The sequence below is a fragment of the Ceratotherium simum genome, chromosome 8 (assembly GCF_057802395.1).
Source record: "Ceratotherium simum simum isolate JZ-2026a chromosome 8, ASM5780239v1, whole genome shotgun sequence".
NCBI classification, from domain to species: domain Eukaryota; kingdom Metazoa; phylum Chordata; class Mammalia; order Perissodactyla; family Rhinocerotidae; genus Ceratotherium; species Ceratotherium simum.
Window position 1 is genome coordinate 43218850 of NC_141907.1, and position 24926 is coordinate 43243775.

At 41.8% G+C, this 24926-nt stretch overlaps 1 protein-coding gene across 1 annotated transcript in view; it reads right to left on the reverse strand.

Moving 5' to 3' along the window:
- The window catches only part of KDR (kinase insert domain receptor), a 44403-nt gene extending 22548 nt beyond the window's left edge, over window positions 1-21855 (reverse strand). The window contains exons 1-15 of the mRNA XM_004419072.3: window positions 21511-21855; window positions 17551-17644; window positions 15217-15413; window positions 12142-12272; window positions 11730-11898; window positions 11002-11141; window positions 10169-10346; window positions 8639-8753; window positions 8390-8553; window positions 6297-6453; window positions 5259-5382; window positions 4630-4738; window positions 3453-3794; window positions 908-1054; window positions 447-578 (exon numbers count right to left, since the gene is read on the reverse strand). Coding sequence (XP_004419129.1) covers window positions 447-578; window positions 908-1054; window positions 3453-3794; window positions 4630-4738; window positions 5259-5382; window positions 6297-6453; window positions 8390-8553; window positions 8639-8753; window positions 10169-10346; window positions 11002-11141; window positions 11730-11898; window positions 12142-12272; window positions 15217-15413; window positions 17551-17644; window positions 21511-21577 — 2266 coding nt within the window. The 5' untranslated portion in view covers window positions 21578-21855. The remainder of the gene's footprint in view (window positions 1-446; window positions 579-907; window positions 1055-3452; window positions 3795-4629; window positions 4739-5258; window positions 5383-6296; window positions 6454-8389; window positions 8554-8638; window positions 8754-10168; window positions 10347-11001; window positions 11142-11729; window positions 11899-12141; window positions 12273-15216; window positions 15414-17550; window positions 17645-21510) is intronic.
- Window positions 21856-24926: the final 3071 nt, after the last annotated feature.

Below are 24926 nucleotides of genomic sequence, written 5' to 3' on the forward strand. Positions count from 1 at the left end.
GCAATGGTCTATTGTTCACAAATGAATCTTAATTATCTTTAGTCCAATGAAAACTATGAACCCTTGTGACCATCTGGATAGCACTGATTTTCAAGATTAGGCAGTAATTCTAATGTTTTTCCAAATAATTAGAGAAGTATCATTTCCACAACAAGTTAATTGAGCCCTTCAAACAAAGACAGACTCACAGAAATGAGAATATTCAGGCTGCCTGGCTAAGAATTTTTCCACAATGAGAATGGCAGGGATAGGAAATGTGATGCTAGCAGGATTAAAATAACATCAATTATGTTTTCTTGTTAAAATAATATATACTTATAGTAGAAAATGTACAAAGTACAAAGAATATAAAAAATCACCCATAATCCTCCCAAAGTGTATGAAAATACATAAAATACAAGCTAATTTTTAAAAACCACCGGATGTGTCTGTGACTTCCCACTGACCTTCTACTATGAAAAATGCCTCCACTTTTGCACATCCAAGAACACTGCATGCCTGGCAGGTGTAGAGGCCTTCATCCTCCTTCCTCACTCTGCGTATAGTTAGGTTCCGGTTCCCATCTTTCAGTACAATGCCTAGGAGAGGAGGAAAAAGATTATTTTTATTTATGACGTGGCCTAGTGGAATTTTTCAGGAAAAATTTTAAAAATATAAATGCTGCCCTTTATCTTGGGCTATTATCTAACTCCAAAGAGTCATACAGGAGCAACTGCTGACTCATCATCCCGGCTTCCATGAGAATTCAACATGCTCTGAATACTCTGATTCCTAGTCCATGAAATGAGCCAGCCCATAAACACTAATATTGCTTGTTTTCTACCTAAAACAAATCAGGAAATAATACGGGTTTTTGATAACATCTCCAGGGAAATTCTGCAACCAAAGAAAGAGACATTCTATTCACCTGAGTCTTCCACAAGTGTCTCATTATCTTTGAACCACGTAATCTGTGGAGAGGGATTCCCAGACACTGTGCATGCAACCTCGATGGTCTCACCAATACTTGTCGTCTGATTCTCCAGGTTTCCTGTGATCATGGGTGCCATGCGCTCTATGCACACAAAAAGCAGAGAACATTTAGTTGGAACTTTTGAAATGGTTTTGTATCAGTAAACTATTAAGCAGTTTAAACTTAGTAAACAGTAAATTGTTGATTTACTAAGCTGAAAATACATAGAGCTTAATAACAGTACTGTTGGTCACTGAGTAAAGTTAAAGGAAATAAATAAGTCAGGACAATTCAGACAGATTACTGCGTGTCTTTGAACATCCATATTCTTGCTTCCAGCTGGTAATCACATCACAACATCAAGGTCCAGTATCACCTTTATGGATTTTTCCTCTAATCAAATATGGCTTCCCCAGGGGGAAACTTTCCCTCTCATGAAAGTTCTAGCCAGTGACGCCCTAGAATTCTGCCATGTTTCTCTTGGAAAGTGCAAAATTTCAGCGTAATTCAACAAACAAAGAGTGCCTTTTATTTATTCAGTACTTTTTACAAAACTCGTTTATACTATTTCTGTTACTATCAACCCTACGACGGGCAGGACAGAAGTATTAGCCTCATTTTACCGTTTAAAGAGGTCAATCAACTTGTCCACGTCCCTATAACTAAGTAAACAGTTGAACTAATATTAGAATCTGCTGATCCTAAAAGACCAGTCCAATGCTATTTCCACTAAAACACAAACAAAACAACAATTCCCTAAGGAAAGCCAAAGATGTAAAGAAAATGAAGCCCATGGGTATTTGTTCAAATGTACATCAGATCTTTAGATTTACTTTTTTCCTGCAAATCATCAAAGTGCTTTGGAAATATCTTATCCAAACCAGTTGAACATCAAAAGGAATCATGCTGAAAGAATCCACTTCAACATTCAGCAAAATGAGATTACCTCAACAGTGAACTACACCAGGGTTTAAGCAAAGGTACTAGACTCTAGTCTATTTCTAAGAATATTCTTTTGGAAAACAACTTAGGAGTCCTTAAAGAAGCAAACTAGCCCATTGCGAGCACATAGTCCCTGGGCACGGCAAGGCCAGGAGCCTCCTTCACTTCTCTTTCTGAATTCTTCCATTCGCTTGAAACCAGAACAGCCACCAGGGTGAATAGAAAAAACACAGTCATATATGTGGTGTGATCTGAAGGGCCCTGGGGATGACTTCACCCAAAAATTTCTCTTTTTTTTTACACTTGAGTCTTAACACTAGCAAATTCTGTCCTAGCATCTGTCTGAAAATACCTCTCAAGATACGCCAAGGCCTCTGAAGAAGATATTATTCCTCTAAAACCTCAGTATAGATTAGTAACCCGGGCAGTTTCCCTTTCTAACAGTAAAAAACAGAGAACATATACATCCCAGAAACTGGGAAGAGACACTAAGGAGAAGAGAAAATGGAAGGAGATGACACAAAGAGAAACTCCCCAAATTTGCCTGATTTTCCCAGAGACAGAGCCATGGCCGTGCAGCTTTAGTGCGAGGCACAAGGTTAGATGAGGTGCAGAGTGGCTCCATGAGGCATTGACAAGGCTATCTGCTCACTAAAATCACCACCCCATTGCCTTTGAGCTATGCTGGACCACATGGGATGATCCAGAAGTACAGGCATTGACTGTAACACCCTTCTCACAGGCTCTCCTAGATCCCAAACAACCCCATCATCACACTCTGCATGCAGCACACATCTTATTGAGCAGCTAGCATGTGCCACTATGTTCTATGACTGAAGCTCAGCAAGGAGGAAAACAGAAAACATTTCTTGTCTTCACGGACACAGACCTCACTGTGCTACAACTGCCCAGTGGTTGCCTGTGTTTTCATCCTGTCCACCTATTCACCACTGGGAATTTCCGGCACCCTCCCAGCTCAGAGTAAGCATTCCACAAACATGTGTCTACTTAAATAAATGAACGCCCAAGAATAAGGTAGAAATTTCCCTGGTTCAGGCTAACCCCTTGCAGATACTAGTGAGTTACTCCACCATCAGGGTTGAAAAGAACCATGTTATTTTCTCTCTCTTTTTTTTTTTTTGTGAGGAAGATCAGCCCCGTGCTAACATCTGCCAATCCTCCTCCTTTTTTGCTGAAGAAGACTGGCCCTGGGCTAACATCCATGCCCATCTTCCTCCACTTTATATGGGACGCTGCCACAGCGTGGCTTGCCAGGCGGTGCGTTGGTGCGCACCCAGGATCCGAACCGGCGAACCCCAGACCGCTGCAGCGGAGCGCACACACTTAACTGCTTGCGCCACTGGGCCAGCCTTATTTTCTCTTTTTAATATATCACCATTATTAGCTTCTCTCTGCCTCAAGGACTTGCAATAAATAAGGAAAGTGTGCACCAGTCTACTTCATTAGCTCTTCGAGGACCATAATCTTTGCACAGCCTAAAAGCACTACATTTAAGGCATTCCAACTGCCTCTGGATGATCCAGAGTTGCCTCCCTACCTAGGACTGTGAGCTGCCTGACCACACAATGTCTTTTCTTGGTCTTCCTGTCCTGAGCAAAGCAGACGTAGTCTCCTTGGTCCTGCAAGGATGCATTCTGGAGCTCCATGATCAAAATGTCACTTGTGTTATTAGAGAACATGAAGGCATTCATTTTCCAAAGAGCATCCAAGTTCTTGCAAACAGGTGTGGGCAACTCCCCCGTATGGATCGGCAGAGCTTGTGGGTCAAGCTTGTACCACGTGAGATTCTCAAACGTAGTTCTGTCTGCAGTGCACCACAGAGACACATTCTCTTGCTCGGTTGGTGGGGTGTCAGGTTGCAGAGCGATTTTAGGACCCCCTGAAATGTAAAACCCATGGTTATTAGCTGTGATTTAACTTTGGCGGCACACTATTGTCTTATTGTTGCCTTCAGACTGTGACATAAAGTACCGAGAAGTGACGCTCTAGCGATCTCAGATGATGTAATACAAGAAGACAACCAACTAGACAATTTGAGTCCCAAAATGAATTATTTTACCACAACATATTATTTGGAAATGTAAATGAATGCCTCATATATTTATCAAATCTCTACTTTGAGCTCTAAATATTGTTTTTAAGATTTAAAAAAATCCCAAAAAATATCTAATCATAATATGGAATTTTTAAAATTAGTTCCTTATTAACACATAACACTCAATGACATTTAAGCTATATTTACTACCGAGTTAGCCCAGTCTGAAATATTTTATCCAGTCTAGTCAGCTAAAAGCCATAAAACTAACATGAACAGACAAAATCAGCAGCATTGGGAGGGCATTGCTCCTGTGTCATTACAATTGCCTCCAGAAAACTCAACCTTGTCCACTGTTCAGCAGCAAGCCCACCAATATTGATGGAACTCTGATAGCAAAGCACTATGCTAGACTCTGATGACAGAGACATAAGTATGATGAGGACTTGTGGTTAAAAAGCATGTGGGAAACCATTCTCTCTCCAGTGAAGTCAGATGGCCTGACTTCATATGAGCCCAGAAGCCATCTGAGGAGTTTTAATTTATGATCCATTATCAATCAAACTCCTCTTCCTAAATGCCATGCCACTCACAGGAATGGCAAGGACCACAAAGTATTAGAGAGCTTAGCGCCCACTTGTCGAGAGTTCCAGCCGCCCCCTCTGAGAGCAGTACTTACTGGTCACGTGGAAGGAGATAACCCTCTCTCCTCTCCCGGCTTTGTTGACTGCTTCACATTTGTACAAAGCTGACACATTTGCCACTTGGATAACAAGGGTACTTACAGTCTGTGAAAAAAAACAAAACCCAGGCCATAAACAATAGAGGCTGTGTTTACGCACATGCATTCAGACTGAAATTAAGCAATCCCCACAACCGCTCTGACCTACCTACTCCATGCACACTGCTGCATGACCCTCAGATTCATGCAGTTATAATTATGCTGGTGTGGTTCACACATTATAGAAAACTGGCTTTGGAAACTATGAAGTAAATAATATGTTTTAACACAATATTACATTGTCTCATTTTCATGTTTATAAAATCAGAATCATCTGACAACAGATGTATAGATTTAATGGCATATGTGCTTCATTTTTCTCTGATAAGTTATTAATAAGTCAATGGTGCTTCTAAAAGTCAATAGTGTTTTCAAACTGACTTAATATGCTAGTATTTTATCATTCAATTTTTTTGATTATCAATCTCCAATATTCCTCACATATTATTGCACCATGCTTCCACTCCATCCTTCCATAAAAGCAAGAGAGAGAGACAGATTTTCATATTAAAGACCTTCAAACTCACTTTGTTTTTTCCCTCAATTAGGGCAAATTGATTTTTGTTGACTTCAATTTTATTTCCCCCCTGGAAGTCCTCCATATTTCTCCATTCTTTACAAGTGTATGGGTTTGTCATTAAGACAGCTTGGCTATAAAAAAGAGATAACAGATCATATTAGGATTTTATTTTTCTCTAATTCAAATCAATAGGAAGGAAAGGAGTCAGACTTTGGTTATTCTGTTCTTAGAAATAACTTTCAATGCATCCTACCACGTTATAAGACTTGGCGCCAATTAAAAATAGGCCTCAGCAATGAAGGGAAAGGTTCTAGGTAGATTCATTCAGGATACAGGAGGGAAGCAGCTATTCTGGGAACAAACCTCCATTCATAAATTGGATCGACAAGACAATTCAAGTTAATTTAGTTCAAAGGAAGGCAAGGAAACTAAGAAGCCATTGGGCTTCTTAAAGTAATCTCTCTGGGACTGTGGCCTTTGTGTAGGAAATGGTCAGCATCTGAGGAAGAAACTAGCAGTGGTCATCTCAAAAACAACAACAGGAAGGGAACTGCTTAGGGTGGTGGTGGGTGGCTTGTTGTTGTTTTTTTTCCTAAGGATGTCTGGACTTGTGTTAGAACCTGATAAGCTGGGCCTGAGACTCCAAGGGCTGCGGCAAGGTCTATCGCTCCCTCGCGTCCATCAGCACTTCCTCTGAGATGGACCTTCTCACAGATAAGGAGAGTGTGCTATTCACCAGTTGATTGGTATAAAGAGAAAAACCAAAGATTGGCAATTAGCGAACTGAGCAAAGAGCCTGCATTTGGAGAGGGGTACATCAGGGCTAACCTAAGAAGGGAGAGCTAGCTAATCTCAAAGTGAGATACCCCGAGGAAAGACATCTCCTAACATGTAAGAGACAGAGAAAGATGGAAGGAGATTAAGAGTACCACTTGAAGGATAACTTTCTTAGGAATATCCTTCTTGGCTTAGAACGGAGTCATATCATAGTTTGGCTATAAGAAATACAAAACGACAGGCAAAAAGAGGGCGTGGCCCTGCTCACGTGGGCTTGTAGGTGCACTCTTCCTCCAGCTGCCAATACCAGCGGATGTGATGCGGGGGAGGAACGGCATAGACCGTGCATGTCAGCACTTGGGTGGTGCCATACTGGTAAGAGTCCACGGGAGAGATCAGAGATTTCTCACCAATCTGAGGTGGGACTGCAGATGGGAAAAACAACTTTTGAATTGTCAATCCGCTTCAAGGAATGGAAAGTAGAAGTTTCCAGCAACTAAAGCCTACATTTTTCTAAGGATATGATTTTGCCCCCATTTGCTTTTTCAAAGAAAATCTAAACTTGGAAACAGGAGACCTGATTTCTAGTGATACTCATAATAATAATAATAAATTAATAAGCTGAGGGACTTGGTGCAAGTCTCGCAACCCTTTGCCTCGGTTTTTCTCATCTATATTATAGGGATAGTTCTCTTTGTCCTCCCAATCTCATGTGAACAGGGCAAGGCTCTAGAAAGAAAATAGTCATGAATAATAGAGTAAATACATTTGTTATCAGTGCTTTACATCAATCAATTCATTCAATCCTCGCAACCACTATTATTGTCCTCCATTTTACAGGGGAGATAAAGGAATCATAGGAAAGTTAAATGACCTCCCCAAGGTCACCCACCTCTGTCTCCCTCTTCTTCTTCCCCTTCCTTCCTCTCTCCCTTCCTTTTTTTATTTTTTTCCCTCTCTCCCCCCCTTCCTTCCTTTTCTTCCCTCCATTTCTCCCTCCTTCTCTCCCTTTTTTTTTTTTGGCTCCAAAGTCAGTAACGCAAAACTATTTTCTCATCACTATCAACTTAAAGCCCTCAGATTATACTTTCAAACTTGACCTCTTTTTTACGTCTATTTTTTATAGGATAAACGCTAGGGTGAAACCAAGGTTTAGCGACTTCGTGGACTGATGAGATGGGGTTATTCACTGCCCGTTTCTACAGCTTTATTTCTTGTTCATTTCCTTCTCCAGACCCTACTTCTCAGCTTTCCAGCTTCTCTCCTCTCCTCCATCCCCTACTCCCGAGAACTTCTAAGTGACCTTTCTGGAAGCTGTTGTCTTTAAAATGCTCCCTGCAGCGGATTTCCCAGCAAAGGAATGAAGCCCAGCTCAGCAAACAAATAGAGCAGTGAGGGGACATATGGGAAGCACCTTAATATGTTACAAGTGCAGATCCCGAAATTTTAATGTGCCATGCCAGTAGGGAGAACAAAGAATTACAACAGAGAAGTGTTTCGCAAACTGTGTTTGAAGCAAGATACTAATGAATTTACTGGGCCAGAGCGGGGATGCTCTGGTCAAATAAGTGTGTTAAATCTTGAATACTCTATGTCTCTCCCCCTAGACAATGGCAATATACATTAGCATATTAAAGGTCCTGAGAAGCCCTGCAATAAAGACACCTATCTTACATCAATTTAGCACCTCCCACACTTACTTGACCATGACACCCTCTCCCCCCAAACCCATCCAGAACACCTATTCATATCTTTCAGTTTGAGAAAACAAAGTTCAAATCATCCTTAGATCAAAAACTTAATATCTTCCCTTGACAACCAGAGCCAGATCCTAGACTTCTGTTTAAAACAATAAAAATGTAAAAAGCTTCCAACCAAGCCAGCAGTGTCAACCTGCAAAAGCCTTCTGAGTTGGAAGCTGCCTGTGCATCACTGATACATCAACTACAAAGTCAAACTAGAAGCTTCCCACAAAATTCAAGAAGAGTCTTACACATTTGCATGCCTGGTGCACAATTCCAAGAGACAGGAGCAAAGGTAGTGCAACTTAAGCTTGACAACTGTCCCCCCAGCACTCTTATTTCATGGCAGTTGGCCATCGAGTGTACCATCTACTGTAATCTTGCATGTGACCACCAAAGAGCTCATTTACGTGGCCCCTTAAGCAAACACGCTCAGAGAACACTGTCCTACCTCTCATTTCAACTCCACCACTCTGGACCATTTTTATACATAGGAGCCCACTCATGATGTGGGTCAAGCAGTAGGTGACAAAAGAATGGTGGCCTGGCTGTTTAGGAAGGCATAATCATACTCTCCATAATAAATTTGGGGCAGAAAAGGAAAACTGAATGGACTCACCATTCACAACCAGAGATACCACATGGCTCTGTTTCTCCTTTGAAATGGGATTGGTAAGGATGATAGTGTAATTTCCTGCATCTTTTTCACTCACTTCCATAATAGTCAGTGCATGCCCCACTTTAATTGTGTGATTGGACTCAATGGGTCTTCCATTTTTATACCTATGAAAGAAATCCCAGGAATTAGTACAATCTAAGGATTTGCTTTCCTGTGGAAAAATTTTTTGCATTTATTTCCAAAAGTTACCATTTTATTTCAGGGGGAGGGTAACCAAGGTACTTCACAGGGACCTTGACATGGTCTCCCACCGTGACTTCCACCAAAGATTCCATGCCACTGCCAAAAGCAACAAAAGGTTTCTCTGGAAAAAAAATAAAAATAATTATTATCATAAATGTCAACTTATTGTAAATGGTTGTTCGGTTTAGTTTTTCATTTCAAGTGAAGAGTCAAAGTCTTTGGGGTTCTGAGCCGCCGCAGTTCAAGATTCCCCATGCTACCTCTCTATAGGTCACACTTCAGCTTCTCTCGCACTTCCAGGCTTCAAGTTTGCTTTAATCCCACCCCAGTGCACTCTGCAAGCCCACTGACTGTTCACGTCTCAATTCAAGCATCTGCTCCTCTGTGAAGCTTTCTCTAAGTCCCCCAGGGACCGTTGGGTGCTCCTTCCCCTCTGTTCCCATGACACCCTATCCACACTCCCCCATGTGTCCCAGGACTCAGCCCTCAGCCCTCTTCTCTTTATCTACACCTTTCTCTAGCCTCAGGCATAAAGCACCATTTATTTTCCTCCTAAATTTATATCTCCTGCCCTGGCTTCTAGGTTTATATATTAAATATCTCCACTTGGATGTTTAATGGGCATCTCCAAATGAACATTCCCAACTCTGCTTCCCCAAATCTTACTCCCCTCTCAATCTTCCTTATCTCAGTAAATAACACCACCATTCACTCAGTTGCTCATGCTAAAAACTCAAAAGCCATCTTTCATTCTTTTTCTCTTACACCCCACAGCCAATGAATCCATATCCTATTGGCTCTATCTTCAAAAACACATCCATAATCAAATCACTTCTCCTACCTCCACCTCTGCCACTCTTGTCCAAGCCACCCACCATCTCTCACCTGCGTTATTGCAATTAGCCTCCTGACTGGTCTCTACTCTGTCCTTACTTCTCTAAAGGATTCCACATAAAAAAACATAGTAATCCTATAAAAACATAAGCCAGAGCACGTCTCTCTCTGCTTAAAACCTTTCTACGCATTCCACATTATAAAATCCAAAATCCTTACCAAGGCCTGTAAGTACAGTGCCATATAAATTATCATCTAAACTGAGACATTTACGTGAGTGAAAAAGAACAAATGATAAATTAAGCTATTTGCTCAAAGCCCCACAGTAAGGAATTAAATCCAGGTTTCCACAATTGCAAAGCCTATGCTTATTCAAGTAGGACTCTCAGCCTTGCAATAAAATGAAAATTTAAAAACTTAGACAATAACACTCTGCTTATTATAGTAATAATAATAATAACAGCAGCAACAACTACAACAAGTAATATTTAGTAAGCACTTACTATATTAGCTCATCTCATCGTTAAAGTTGAGATTTTAACCCAAGCTGTGCTCTTGACCTCCAGGTAATGTGGCCTCCCTAGCAAGAGCTCAAAAATATCTTCTGAACGAACAAAATAGAGATCACTAGCTGACCTAAATTTATTTAAATTATTTCACCTTCCAAGGCACAGCATAATGCTAAAGGAGATCTTAGCTTACCATGAACCGTGACGAGCGTGCTGTTCCTCTTGGTCATCAGCCCACTGGAAGCTGCACAGGTGTACTGCCCTCGGTCACTCCGGGTTACACGATCTATAGTCAAGGTGCTCAAAAATTTCTTCATCTCACTCCCAGACTGGGTTTTTAGGTCCCGGTTTACAAGTTTCTTATGCTGATGCTGAAAAAGAGTTGACTCCAGCATAGTTTACCCAGTAGCATACCCGTAGCTTGTGGATACCCACAAAATCAAGTCTCGGCCCTTGATGAAGACCCTTTAATGCTAATAATAGGGACTTCAAAACTTTTAACATATGTAGACACTAAATATATTTGATTTCAGGAGAAATAAATGGAAACAACCAAATTAGGATTTTTAAAACCTCACCGAGCAGGAACGAGATGGATATGAACTGCAAAAACATAAGCAAATATGACCACTGTTTAAGAAGAAGTGTGTCTCATGCCACCTCTTGAAAAGAGATTTCCTTAAAGGAAAAATAGATCAAGGACTTTGGAGAATAGAGAAATAATGCAACCTGGAAAGATGTAATCGCCTTGAGAAAACTAATCCTCACAGCCTGATTGTAGGCGAGTGGGACAGAGTTCTCGGTATTATACCTTTTTTTCCACGGGTGCTATATGTTCTCTAATTTTCTTAAAGCGTGTGTGCGCGTGTGAGTATATGTGTATGTGTGTGTGTGTGTGTGCCTGTGTGTGTGTGTTAAGGCCCTTACATTTTATCTGGCCAGAGAGGCTCCTATCTCTCTCAAGCAAACTCATTGGGGCTTATTATCAAAGTATTTAGAGGTCTGGCTTTGAACTGTTAGTGTTACCTTCAAAGAAGGGTATTCCCAGTTGAAGTCAATCCCCACATTTAGTTCAGTCCTTGCTGTACAATTTAAGACAAGCTTCTCTCCAACAGACAGCTCGATTCCGTCAGGGGGGCTCAGAACCACATCATAAATCTTGTACCCTGGAGCAAGTAAAATGAAAAACAGAAAGTGAGAGAGAAAACAAATGTATAACTTGGCACAAATTTTTTTGAAAATGATGCAACTTTAAAATGTGCCACATCATTTTTCCCTGAGGGCCTCTCTAATACTTGGTAACTCCCAGAAAAATGGCCTACAAAGATTTACAAAGCAGACCCGCAGAGATCTCAAAGATGTTATAGCCTAGTGGATAGAAAAGTAGTAAAATTTGAGTAGTCAATAGTCAACGGGGCCAACTTTAGTAAAATGCTGTACTTTCCATTCAATAGGTATAATTGAAAGAATTGATGTCAGGCATCAATGCTTTGAACACTGAATTTTCCACAAAATATGCTCCAGTTAATAGCATCCTTTTTCGTCCTTGATCTTGGCAAGAAAGGAGAAAACCTTGACTGCACATAGGTTTTTTGGTAGGGAAGAGTAGATGTAATGATTCACCATATCTTGAATTAATATACTTTTCAATATCCCCTTTCCTTCACTCTATACCTTAATCTCCAAGATCTAAATATAGGAAGTCAATCTTTACTGTCTGATATTAAAGATAAGGAATAGAACTCTCCTCTTACCTACAACCACCACTATGTACATGATAGACTGGTAAGTTTCATCATTAATTTTTGCTTCACAGAAGACCATGCCAGCATAGCTGATCATGTAGCTGGGAATTGTAAAGCCTTTCTTGCTGTCCCAGGAAATTCTGTTACCATCAGGAACAAACCTCTTTTCCGGATACCTCTGTGTAGTAAAAAGAAATATCAAATATTTAAATCAAGTACTATCCAAAAATAGAAACCATGTCAGATAATGACTAAAGAATTCATCTCATTTTTAAGAACACAAATTGGTTTTGTCATTTTGACCCTTCCTAAAGGATCTTTGAAACTCATTGTTGATATTATATTATAAACAGGCTACCCCTCTTAATATTAGCTTAAAATTATAAAAACCTAAGAGATAATGGAAGAAGATGTAACTTACTGCACAAAGTGACACATTGAGGTTTGAAATGGACCCAAGACATGGAATCACCACAGTTTTGTTTTTGTTCTCAGTGATGTACACAACTCCATGTTGGTCACTAACAGAAGCAATAAATGGAGATCTGTAATCTAGAAGAAAATTTAATTCCACCAGTTATTGGCATTTACTAGAAAAGTTGGTCATTTTTCAGGTTCATAAACTCTAACCAGAGAAGAAAATGATTGGCAATGACACCTCCCATTAGGCAAAGGCATCCACAGGTTAGTCTGCAGGTAGATATTTGGCTCCAAGGATATGCTACCGGAAGGGTGTGTGTGTGTGTGTCTGTGTGTATGGAAAATCTGAAAGAAAACTCCCAAAATGAGACTCCTTTCACAAAGATCATCAAATAGAGTATATTTTATAGGTTCCACATTTAAACAGATTGATCTTTGTAATATTTTTCAAAATGAAGGAGTATACTTTTTCATTTTTCATATACACTTTCATATACACATACACATTTTTCATATATGCTATACATTTTTCATATACATAAACTTTAAAGTAAATTTAAATAAAATTCTGTACACTTTACCTACTGAGTTTTCTTGATGTTTAAAAAAATCCATATTCTCTTTCTTTAGGCAAATACTGTAAATGCCATGAAAATACATTAATGGATCCCAAAGGATCTTTAAAATAAACAAGAAATAACTAACAATTTTTGAATTCAATTATTCAAGAGAAAGTTTTACGTGGGTATTTAAGATTGTAAAGACTAGATATAAGATTCTTTATAAAATAATGTTTCATTGTTATTGCATTTGGTTTAAGATTCAGTAGTCATTAATATCTTCAATGACAAAAATTTGAAAAGCCACAATGGCAAAGAGTAAGAAGAAAACGAAAGAGATTTTAACATCATTCCAACATTGTTCCTACAATGTTAATACGCTGCTGGGAAAAGACTCCATTTCCCAGAGAGAGTTCATGTGGTGTGAAGTCATGCTTGAAATCTCAGAGAAAGAATGGTTCACACTGCTATGCCCAACACACCTGATCAAGCATTTTCAGAGCTCTTCAGGATGGTTGGTCCAAGTGAAGAAAGAGTTAATTAAACCAAAGGAGAGAAAGGCAGCTAATTCCCTGCAACAGCAGAAGTTTGATTTCCTTCCCAGCTGGAAAGCACAGAAAAGCAGCCAACCCAGCCCACCACATGCCATAGCCATTATCTTACTGGCCAAGACCCACTTCCTGGCTCCATCCATTGCTGGAGGGAATGGGGTCAGAAGACTAAGGAAGTAAGGTGGGGACCAGAGGGGACATTAAAGGGCTGTCCATAGGGAATACTTCAACGTTTTCTTTCCCATTGTTAAACTTCATGACCAAAATCTTGGACAGCTCAACTCCTAGGACATTAGGCTTAGACAGGAAGCAGAATTTGATGGTATACCCAAAGACAGGTAGTGTACAAATAAACAATGCTAGGGATTGCTACTTCTTAATATTACCTACCTTTCATCCACCTGCTAGTAAATACTACATAGCTTGCTTACAGAGCAAGTCTTTGGAAGCTAGATTAACCCCTTGACGTAAGACTAAAGCTATTCAGTAAATCAATTCTATTTCGGTATCCCCCAAAAAAGGAAATAAACAAAAGAAACCCAAACAACCACCCATCCTCTCAAAATAAAATATTTACTGTAACTCATGAAATGAATTTTCACATGTCTCCAGGTTTCCTGACTTGGGGAGAAGGAAATAACGAGATATTATGGGAGAGGTTCGTCTCGTAGTACTTCCAGACAGGCTGAAAGCAGGAAATCCTTGCAATCTTCTGAGAAAGCCTGATCTCCCAAGACTGCCAGATCAAAAGGAGCCAGAAATTCTCGAAGATCTGAGCCTTGTCTCTTTCAAATTCTGCAGAGAGGAGGAGGAGGGCACAGAATTCTCTCTTGGTTTGTGCTTACCCTGGGCAAAAATAATTCTCAAACACTGTGCAATCCAGGAGTGACATACATTATTTTGAATGTATGTCCCTCTGCTTTTCATTGCACTGACCACATTGCCCTACTGAAACATAAATGGAGACATGCTAGTGTTCTTCTCTAAGCTGATAAAATTCCTGTTCTGTAAAAGATGCCTCTGGAAAAAAGTCTAAGCCATCTTCACCCGCCTCGAATCCTCTGGGATGTAAAGAGGTATACAAATGTATAAATAAAATGTCTAAAAAAGCTCATCGTCACTGAAAAGAAAAATATTTAGTATATTCAAGCAAAATACTATGCAACACTTATAATCCCCAAAATAATATTATAGGTATCTCAGTTAAGTCGGGTTTTCCACAGGAAAATTAAGGCAGTGTAAGATTTTCGAAACACAAAAGAAAGAATAATTCATATTATAAATACTAAATATAAGTAACATTGTATTTTATCCTACACAGATGTTAAATTGGCCTCCATGGTGTCAATCCCAAACTGAAAACTCTAGAAAGATGTGGCATATCATCCAAGATTTCAGCCCACACAAGCAAAGGAAAGAAACACTGTCCTGGAAAGGCCCTTTGAGGCAGTGTCTTAATTTGCATAAAAGTATAGGAATTGTTTTTTATAAAGTATAAGTGGGAAATGACAAGTTCCTATGTACAAAAAAGCTTCAGAGCCCTGGCTGGTTCCCTGCGCATTCTTGGGAAAGTCTCCCACTCTGCCGTAGATAACCTATCTCTCCACAGAAACCTCTCCATAATTCATCCCTGAATCTTCCTTTTCAAGGATTTCAGGTTTTTTTCTTAAACAGCAGAAGGCTTTTTAAAAGTCTCCACAGCCGATTGTGAATGCAGATTTTCCCTTAGAAACAAAGATCAGAACCAAACTAATTGGGCAAAAGAGACGTAACAGAGGCCAAGCTGCAGAACAAATCAAAAAGTCTTAGTCTCAGAGGAAGCCTTGAAAGAGAAGAATTTTGTATATTCCTGTTGGCAAACAGCCTTTAGAGCTAGACTTCTGTTGTACTCGATTCTTCCTTGCGCCTATTGTGTTCTATAACCAGTAAATCAACGTGGGAAATGAATCCTACTTAACCACTTACCTTGAACATAAACATAAACGACTGAGGCTGTGTCAGTGTCCCGGTAGAAGCACTTGTAGGCTCCAGTGTCATTTCCGATCACTTTTGGAATTGTGAGTGTCTTACAGAAGAAGCCGTCACTACACTCAGTCACCCCCACTCTGTTCTCAGAGCCACTCTGATTGTTGGGCCAGAGCCAGTCCAAGTCCCTCTCTCCCCTGAAAAAGCAATTCCAGGGAAGTATTAATGTGGAATGCCACACTGTTTCTACATAGAAACACACTGTTTTTATGAAAACAGAAGGTTTGGTTCTCAAACTTATATAAACTCCTCAACAGACAGATTCAAAGCCTTCTACCAATAATAACAGGCTGGATCGACAAATGACTAAAAGGCACAGACTCAGCTTCAGAAATCATTTATACGGATTCCTGAGTTTTCTATTAATTAACTCATTCATTCATTCAACAAATATACCTATAAGCATGTGCTCCATGCCAAACCTTGTTCAAGATTGCAGACAACAGCAGTGAGCAAAATCAGACAAATGTCAACGCCTTAGGGAACCTCAGTCGAGTTGGAGGAGATAGGCAAAAAAAAAGTAAGTAAACTTCAATAGCTGAAATTTTTAAAAAGTAAGTAATATGAATAGCAGCAGAGCATCGTCTGATATAGCGCTGGAAGATGAAAGGATGGCGCAAAAAGACGGACAGGATTCCACTCTGTTGTTCGCAGGGTCACTGGGAGTCGGAATCGACTTGATGGCACTAACAACAACAAAGTAAATGTATTGTATAAAAGGTGGTGATAAGTACTATGGAGAAAATGTAGAATATGCAAGGAAAACAGTGAAGAGTTCTGGAGCGAGGGGGCTTGATGAAGGCCATATGAATATTGAGAGGAACACTAATCTAGGCAGAAGGAACGGCATATGTAAAAGCCTTGGGATAGGTGCATCTCTGGAGTATTACGGGAATGGCAGGGAAGCCAGAGTGGCCAGATAAGAGTGGGCAAGGGGGACAGTAAGAAGTTAGGAGGTTAGGAAGAAGGGGACAACTGTCTCAGAGCCTTGTAGGACCGCACTGAAACACAGACTACTTTTATTACAGCATTTCTCTACAAGGCCTCTAGGAAGACAGTCAGCGTCAAGAAAAGTGTATCATCACTGACCCTTCTTTCAAAGAATTTGAAATTTCCGTGAAGTTGCAACTACATTAATGAAGCTACTTTTAACACACTCCATAGCTTTTTCAGGACATAAGAAATGTTTAGGCAGAGTTTAGAAAGGGAGTATGGAATCTTTGGGGATTTTAAGTAACCTTTGTTGTCAAGGTGGGTAAAAGGAAAATCTACTGAGAGATGTATCTTGAAAGAGCAAAGCTAGAGAAACAGCACCTGTTACTGTGTTTTTTTCTCAAGGGCTGGGTATGGATGACCTACCCTTGATAAGGGGACTAGGGTATCCCTTACAGTCCGCAATCTACAATAGACCTGTGTCATTGTGTGGAACACTTGGTACTCCTCAAGCATGAAGCAATGGCAATAAGCCGCCCAAGTTTCTTTGTAGCTCCCCAGCACTCTTCTCAGAGAGCGGCGTCATCTGTACCCATCATTTCTGCCAAAAACGCACTGGTCCTGAGAAGCCTCTGGGTCTCTCATGCATAATCACTACATTAAACCCCAAGGTCTTCTACTTTTCCTCCTGGGGTAGGGTCTGGAAGGCAAAATTTAAAGGCCTATTCTTGTCAAAGAGGCCAGTTTTCCCCACTAGCAAAAATCAATAGTATGACTTCTTGCTAGCAAGTGAGACGAGGCATTCCAGAACATCAAGCCAGAGCATGAAGTCCATTACCTGTGCGGAACATGCACTCAGTAATATTAATGGCCAAATGTTAAATTGCTACTACATTCAGAATTTTATCATAAAATAAAGTTCTTGAAAAAGGCTAAACAGATATCCAAGAGCCATTCTGAGTATAATAAATAAGGCTCAAAACGTCTTTAACTCTACCCCTTAAGGGTATGTCCTCAATTTCATTTATTCACTCAATATTTATTGAGTGTGTACTATATATCACAAGCCGGGTGCTATGCTGGTTACTGGTGTGTGTGTGTGTGTGTGCGCGCGCGTGTGTTGGCAGAGAGTAGTAGGAAAAAAAAGCCAGCAAAACTGTACAGAATTTTTGGGAGAAGACCTGTCTCATTTCTTCATTATTATATCAGTTCTTAGAAACCTCACTACTTAAATACAATTACTACAATTCTATTATAATTCTGCCGTATGGAAATTATTTTTCCCTCAATAAACAATGAGTTATTTAACACAGGAAATCTGAATCTAAAATGAATCCTTACCTGCAAGTAATTTGAAGAGTCGTATTAGCCATAATAGTAAGTATGTCTTTTTGTATGCTGAGCCTGGGTGGATCAACAGAAACACTAGACAAACCTAGAAACAAATTAAATAAATGAATGTAGTTGCCCCTGAGTCAGACCCAATAGGAAACACCTTCCATAAACAATGCACACTCTATACTTTAAAAGGCCTCTTCAGCAATTCATTGTGTAAAACTGTGAATTTACTTTTCACCATTCCCAGTAAAAGTTCACAAGCTGTGTCATAACAGGAAGAATGGGCAGATGGTCATAAACCAACACAACAGTTCTGCAATTCATGGAGCTCGGGTGGAGTTCCTGTTTTCCTGCATTGCCAACTTCAAGGTCTCACAAAAGGATATGGGACATTGAAATTAAATGAACCTTCATCTGATGATCTCACTCCCTTGGGAAAGGACCCACTGACATTTCTTATAAAACATAGGATGCACACATTCAACTAAATTGCTGATTAACGAATACTACTTAGAGACATTTCTATATAGTTCATCCATGTACCCTGAAGGGGGTGGGAGTGTCCGTGACCTTGTCTTATTTTCCTTTACCAATTTTCGAGTGCACTTCCTCTGGTAACTGAACTGCCAAGGTTGAAAGACTGTACACTAAAACTAGGGGAGAGGAATTGAGGGAAAGAAAACATTTTCCAATGTCATATAATATGCCTATTAACATACTTTTCCGCAAAGAGCGGGACTAAAAAGAGTGTAACGCTAATGAATTACAATTGGGGAATCTCAACTTATTAATCAAAGCTCTGAGCTCCTCTTGATACCAAGCTTGGAACACAAGAAACCTGTCTTTACCTAAAAATACCATGAAATCAATTCTTCACCATGGGTCACTCCACAGCAAGAAAACTGAACTCTCTGTCAACTAAATGGGAAGAGTTCCCAGGTATTGAAAAAGCATCAAAGAAAGAAAAGCTGTCCACCATGCTAGGGCCTTAACTGATATCCAGATCTTCAAACACCACCTTAAAAAATGAGTGATAGGCGCCAGCCCGGTGGCGTAGTAGTTAAGTTCATGCGCTCCGCTTCTGCGGCCAGGAGTTCACAGGTTTGGATCCTGGCACCGCCTTATACACTGCTCATCAAGCCATGCTGTGGCGGCATCCCACATACAAAATAGAGGAAGACTGGCATGGATATTAGCTCAGGGACAATCTTCCTCAGCAAAAAGAGGAAGATTGGGAACAGATGTTAACTCGGAGCCAACCTCCTCACACACACAAAAAAAGTGACTGACGCTGCGTAAGCATCCGAGCTTAATATGACCCTTCACTCACATCAAGTAAGAACAAATGACTCTCTAGGCCTAAACTGGCATTGACCTTGTTGGGTAAATAAGAGAGTATCAGCAAATATGAGAGAGTATAAGCAAATATCCAGTGCAAATATCCAATGCATTGAATCTGTGAACTCTAAAGCTGCAGGCAAAGTGAACAACTGATCAGGCTTGTTCTCACATACTCACCCAGAGTGCAAAAATAGGTTGCTGACATAACTGTATGTTTGTTGATCAATATCATAGTAAAAAAAAAAAAAACCTAGAAATTAAGTTATATCAGTAAATTTCAGGAACTAATTGGCATTGATACTGACTTGTGTTTGGGTCAGGAGTTCTTAAGCTTTAGCATGTGTCAGAATGTCCCTAGGCCTACAGATCTGCATTTTAACAAGCAGGTTGATTATACACGGTCTGTGGGCCACTCTTGGACAGCTATTGGCCTGGGTGGTCATGCTCAGTTAATCAGCACAGCGCTTTTCAATATGAAGGAAGCAACTGCCCCCAAAGCAGGCCAACAATAAAGCAAAATGTTTAAAAGTAAAAGAAAAGCCTTCCAATAACAGAGTCCCACTTTATCCAAGAAAAGAAAAATGAAAACAATTCATTTGGATGAGCACAGATACCAAACTTGACTGGGAAACACTAGGTTGAGAAACATGTTGAAAACACTAACTTACACTAACTTATTATACTTTGCACAACGATCAAATGAGAAAGAACCCATTATTTGGGCACATTCATGTGAGAAAAAAATGGTAGTAAAAACTAAACTCTAAATAAGCTATGCCCTCCCCACCACCAAAACAAGAGATTCTTGAAGATCTCTCACAAATTATCGCCACAGATTATCTCACACTCTAGACATACTTTCCAATGTAAAAAAAAAAAAAAAAAGATATGTTCTCCATTCATAGGAAGCCAAGACAACACCATACTATTCCAGAGACATGTCTCCAACAAAAAAACTATTCAACAAGGCTATCAATAACAACTTCAAATTCATATCTGTAGACCAACAGTCAATTTTTTTGCTCCATTAAGCTTCATTCATTTTCATTGGCAAGTTTGAGTTCTACTCTTCAGAAAGTTCTAAAGAAATAACTATAAGAAGTACATATGCTGCTACTCAATAAAAAGCCCTTCTATGTTCAAATCCCATAACCAAAATTAATTAATTTGTGCACTATTACCCTTCCAGCTCAAAGAAGGGAAGGAAAAACAACAGTGCCTCTGTCTCTAGAATTTGATGGCACCAATTATAGCCCAATCCAATTAAGCAAGTCACACACTCCAAAGGGCAACCTCATCCTTATATTCAGGGCAACCCGTTACAGTTACTGCTGCTGCGCTATGAAACACCCCAGGCTTAAAAGCAACTCACTTCTTTGTGGGATACAGAACAACCACACGTTCCAGACTTTCATTCTCTCCCATTAAGGGGGAGAGAGAGGTTGTCAGGGACAAATGAGTGTCCATGGTGGAGCTGGCCCTGATGAACCAAGTCATTATTAAGAAAATTCAATAATTATAGACAGATGATCTTGGTACTGTATATGAGTGTGCGTGTCTTTTTTTTTTTTTTTTTTTTTGACATGTGATTCTTTCCTTTCGATATAAGGAATTTTTTTCCCTGAATTATTTGACTTCTTTTTTCCTGTCTCCACCCTCTTTCCTTTCTCACCGTCCAAACAGTGGAAATCTGGAAATCAGCAGACTGTGGCTATAGAAAAGAAAGAGAGAAAGAAAGAAAAGAAAGAATTTATTGCATCACGAGCATATGTGTTCCAAGTCTTGAAGGAGGCTGAAATTTTAGGTGGCAAGGAGAGTGACGAGTGGCGCTCATTCTAGGTACCAAGTCTCGCAGAGTAAGTTTTCAGAACGTGAACTTCTGACCATGCGCTTACCCCAAGGACCAAAGCGTTTTGAAAGATGTTAAATTGTTTTACAAAGCTGACTGTTACTTGGAGACACTTTGGGAAGCTGTCACAGCCCTGGGTCCAAGCCCCAATTTCCCCTTCTCTCTGCGAAGAGAACGGCATCCTGCGCCAAGAGGAAAAAAAGTTTCCCTCCCCCTGGACCCCACCACATACAGTCGGTATATGAGTTCGAGCGAAAGGGAACAGCCGACCGGGGTTCCTACAGCCTGACTCCTACAGAGGCGGACTGAGTGCACGGTGCGATCCGAGCGAACTGGCTTGCGCTCCCTGCAAGGCTTTCTTCCCCGCGCCCGGGCTAGGATGGGGGGCGCAGCCTGACAACTGTTCACCTCCTGTTCCCGCCTGCGGGCACCTCCTGCCTGCCAGCCCGGGGCACCTTCCCACCTCCGCCTCCCGAGAGCCCGAGGGTGTGTTGGCTCCGCAGGACTCGCTCCAGCCGAGGCCCCTGTAGGAGACCAGAGTCATGGAAAAGGAACTGGGCTCAGGAGACCACCAACTAGCTGAGTAACCTTGGGCCAGTCCGCAAGCCTCAGTTTCCTCACTGGTAAATGAAAGAACACAAAGTGTCAAGTCACTTTCCACGCTCCAGCTCTATGATTCTGAGTTAGATCCGGCCTCCGGGTCCTCTCTGTATCCCCGTCTCTCCGCCCGCACCCGACGTCTCCGCCTTCCTCCTAGGGAGTGGGCTCCTTACCCACAGAGGCAGCCCGGGTCTCCACGCAGAACCACAGAGCGATGGCCAGCAGCGCCTTGCCCTCCATCTCGCACCTCGCGCCGGGCGCAGTGCCCAGAACTCGGACGCCGGTTCTCTCTCCCCGGGCCTGCCCCGCGAAGAAGGCGCGGAGGTGGAACGCGCGCCGCAGCGCAAGACGCCGCAGCGCACGGCGCGAGGGTGCCCCGGCTCCGGCCGCGGCCGCAGGGGTGTCTGCGGGTGCCGGTAGGAGAGGATATCCCGGCTGCAGGATGGCTGTGGGCTTTCTGTAGCGCGCAAGTGATGCCCCGCGCGGGCAGAGGATACACAAAACATCCACCGCCTGCTCTCCCGGGGTCCCGGGACTCAGTGCAGGGTGGGAGCGGGAGCCGAAACTCTAGAGCGCGGGGGCGGGGCTATGCGGGGCGGGGCCGGGGCGGGGCGCCCCTCTGCGGCCGGCCCCGCCCCTCAGCCGGGTACCGGGCCTGGATCCCGCGCTTCCCACGCTCGCTGTTTCTTCCTATCTCCCCACTTGCCCGGGACGGCGCCTGGCTCCGAGTCGCCCCAGGGAGAACGTCCCGGGCGCTACAACTCCGTTTCTGGCGGAAATAAAATGTAGCCCGTAACGGATCCTGAGCCACTCCAAAGTTCAGTCGGTTGCTGGCCCCCGAGGTATTGGGGAGCAACACCGGGAGCGCAGCGAGGGCCACTGCGCCCTCAGGAGGCGCGCCAAAGTTTGAGACGCTCTTCGGCGCGGCGCGCGCCTGAAGTGGCTGCGGGACGGGCGGAGGATCTGCAGCAGGTTGAAGCAACGCGGGAGAAGCGGATACTGAGCCGAGACGAACGCAGGATCGCAATCTGGCAGTGACTCCAGCCAGTACGAGTGTTTTGCTTGGCCAGCACAGTTGTAGTTTAAAAAATCTGAATCTGAGTGCGTTTGGTCAGAATATATACCTGCCCAGTTCTCCCAAGTTCCTGCTATTTCCTCTTAGACCTAGTGGCTTCGAATGTTAAGTTAACTGCCCAGCCTCAAAAGGCATTTAAATCCGAGACCCCCTATCTGGCTTTCGTCAAAAACGTCCTTCAGGCCACCGGGGAGCTGGAGGTACCCAGGGCTCTGGCGTACCCGCGGCGTGACGGTCACCCATCCCTCGAATGAGGCCCTCCTTGAAAAGGGCTTTTGTCCACTGAGTTACCTGACAAGACTCCCCTAGCGTGACTCTTCTTGGGCCTTTGGCCAGGCCCCTTTTCAGAGCAGCGCTTCCAGCCAAGATATCCTTAGGCCAAGGGGGAGGAGGACCAGCCGCGGTGGGCTTCACTGGAGAAGCAATGAAGTGACGGCTCCCAGACCCTGGGCACCCAGAACACTCTGTACCAAACCTCACAGCTCTCTCCGCACGTGTCCTTGTGGCTCTGTTTGGAGGAGAACTCGGATTCCTTTCTGACCACATTTGCTCGTTCTCATTTTCTCTCCATTTCTCCCCACACCTGGGCAGTGACATCAAATGTCCCCTAACTTCACTAAATAGAGACCTTCCAGATCCCTCTGTCTCTTCCTTCCCAAGTGCTTTTTAATGACAACTTAAAGGACTATCCTTCAGGGAGATGAAGAGGTAGAATTATTATTTTACATCTAGTCCCAGCCCCTCCTCCTGAAATACGCAATTAATGTAAAGTGTTGCTTTTCTTCCGCTATTTTTTTATATATTTACTCTTCTATTTGCCAGGTTGACAATTGGAATACTTTAACTCTGAAATATAATGAATGTATATGGTTTAAAAAAATTCTAATGTAAAAAGGTTTAGAATGAAAAACGCATCCTTTGGCAGAGGTAAGCATTTTTACTTTTCCTTTTTTCCAAGCAAATTCTGTGCACATATAGGTGTATCACCCTCCTTCTTCCACAAAGGGTAGCCTTGGTGTAAATATTGTTTAAGCATTGGCTTTTTTCACTTTAAAATATAACTTGGAGACCATTCTACATCAACCCTTAAGGCTTCCTCTTGTTCTTTTTAGTAGTGGCATGGTGTTCCACTGGATAGATGTATTAATATTTAATCTAAGAGGTATTTATTTGTCAGGGGCAGGAGTATCCTTAAAGAAACTCCTCTCTTCCTGCTGGTAAACTTAGCAAAGAAAACAGGATGAGCTCTGGCAAAGTTGGATAAGGGGGAGGGAGATGGAAGCTGGTTTGGAAAAGGCAATTTTTCCCCACCTCCGTCTCCAAACAATTCTTCTCTCAGCCTTATTTACAATTCATGACACTTCCTCTTCCACGTCTCACTTAAGAAGATAGTGTCTCCTCTGAATGCAAACCAGAACCTGCAGGCCCTGTGGTAATAGCCCCCTTTAGAAGTCTTGGAGGAAATGATGCGTCTTTGATGGCCGCAAGACCAGAATTTGGCAGGGTCTCAATGAAATCAGTCTACCACATTCCCTCCCACACAGCACTTAGAAGTGCCTTGTGTTCGTGAAAAATGACAAAGTATGTTTAAAAAAAAAAGAGTCTGTTCCATGTACAACACCCTGCCATTATCTGGCACCACTGCAAAGGAGTGATGTTGTGAGTTAATCTAGCAGTGCAGGTACGACCACCACCTATCAAAGTGCTCAAGTGTGCTCAGTGCTCCATATGGGATTCAGACACGTTCAGGGGTGAAGCAGCAAGGAGTGGTGCTAAGTGCACAGACTCTGGGCTTGACTCCCACATCTACCCCTTCCTATCCGTGTGATCTTCACCAACTTACTGGTTGTGTGTCTGCCAAAACAAAAGATGAGAATAGTACCTTCTTCGTAGGGTTTTTGCAAGAATTAAATGAGTTTCTGCAGCTGAGGCACTTAGAATAGGACCTAACTCCTGGTAAGCATAGGTGCCTAGCACATAGTAAGCACCCAATATACATTAAGAAGCATTCTGCAAAGGTTAGTTATACTACAATGCATGGTCTCCTTTGTGCCGCTGAGCTCTAAACTGCAGATAAGTCTCATTCCTTCAACAGCAGCTTTTGAGCACCTACTATGTGCTAGGCAATGTACTAGAGACTAGGGTTACAATGGTGAAAATAAAGGCAATATGAGCATAAATGAACTGTCATCACAATAGCTCCATCCTAGGGAAAATTTAATTACACAGTATTCTGTATCTCCAGCTACTTCTCTGGCCTTTGTGCATACAGAATGTACATTGTTTATATCACCAAAGCACACTGCCTAAATCCATGATGCCAAATCTGCTTCCGTCGCCACCAGTATTTTGCACTTCATATCTTAGAAAATAAATATGAAGATAGCAAAACGTTAATAATTGTGGAAGTTGGATGATGAGTACATAAGGGTTCATTTTACTATTCTGTCTACTTTTACATGTTTGAAATTTTCCATAATAAAAAAATTCCTGTTTTAAGTAATTTTAATCAAA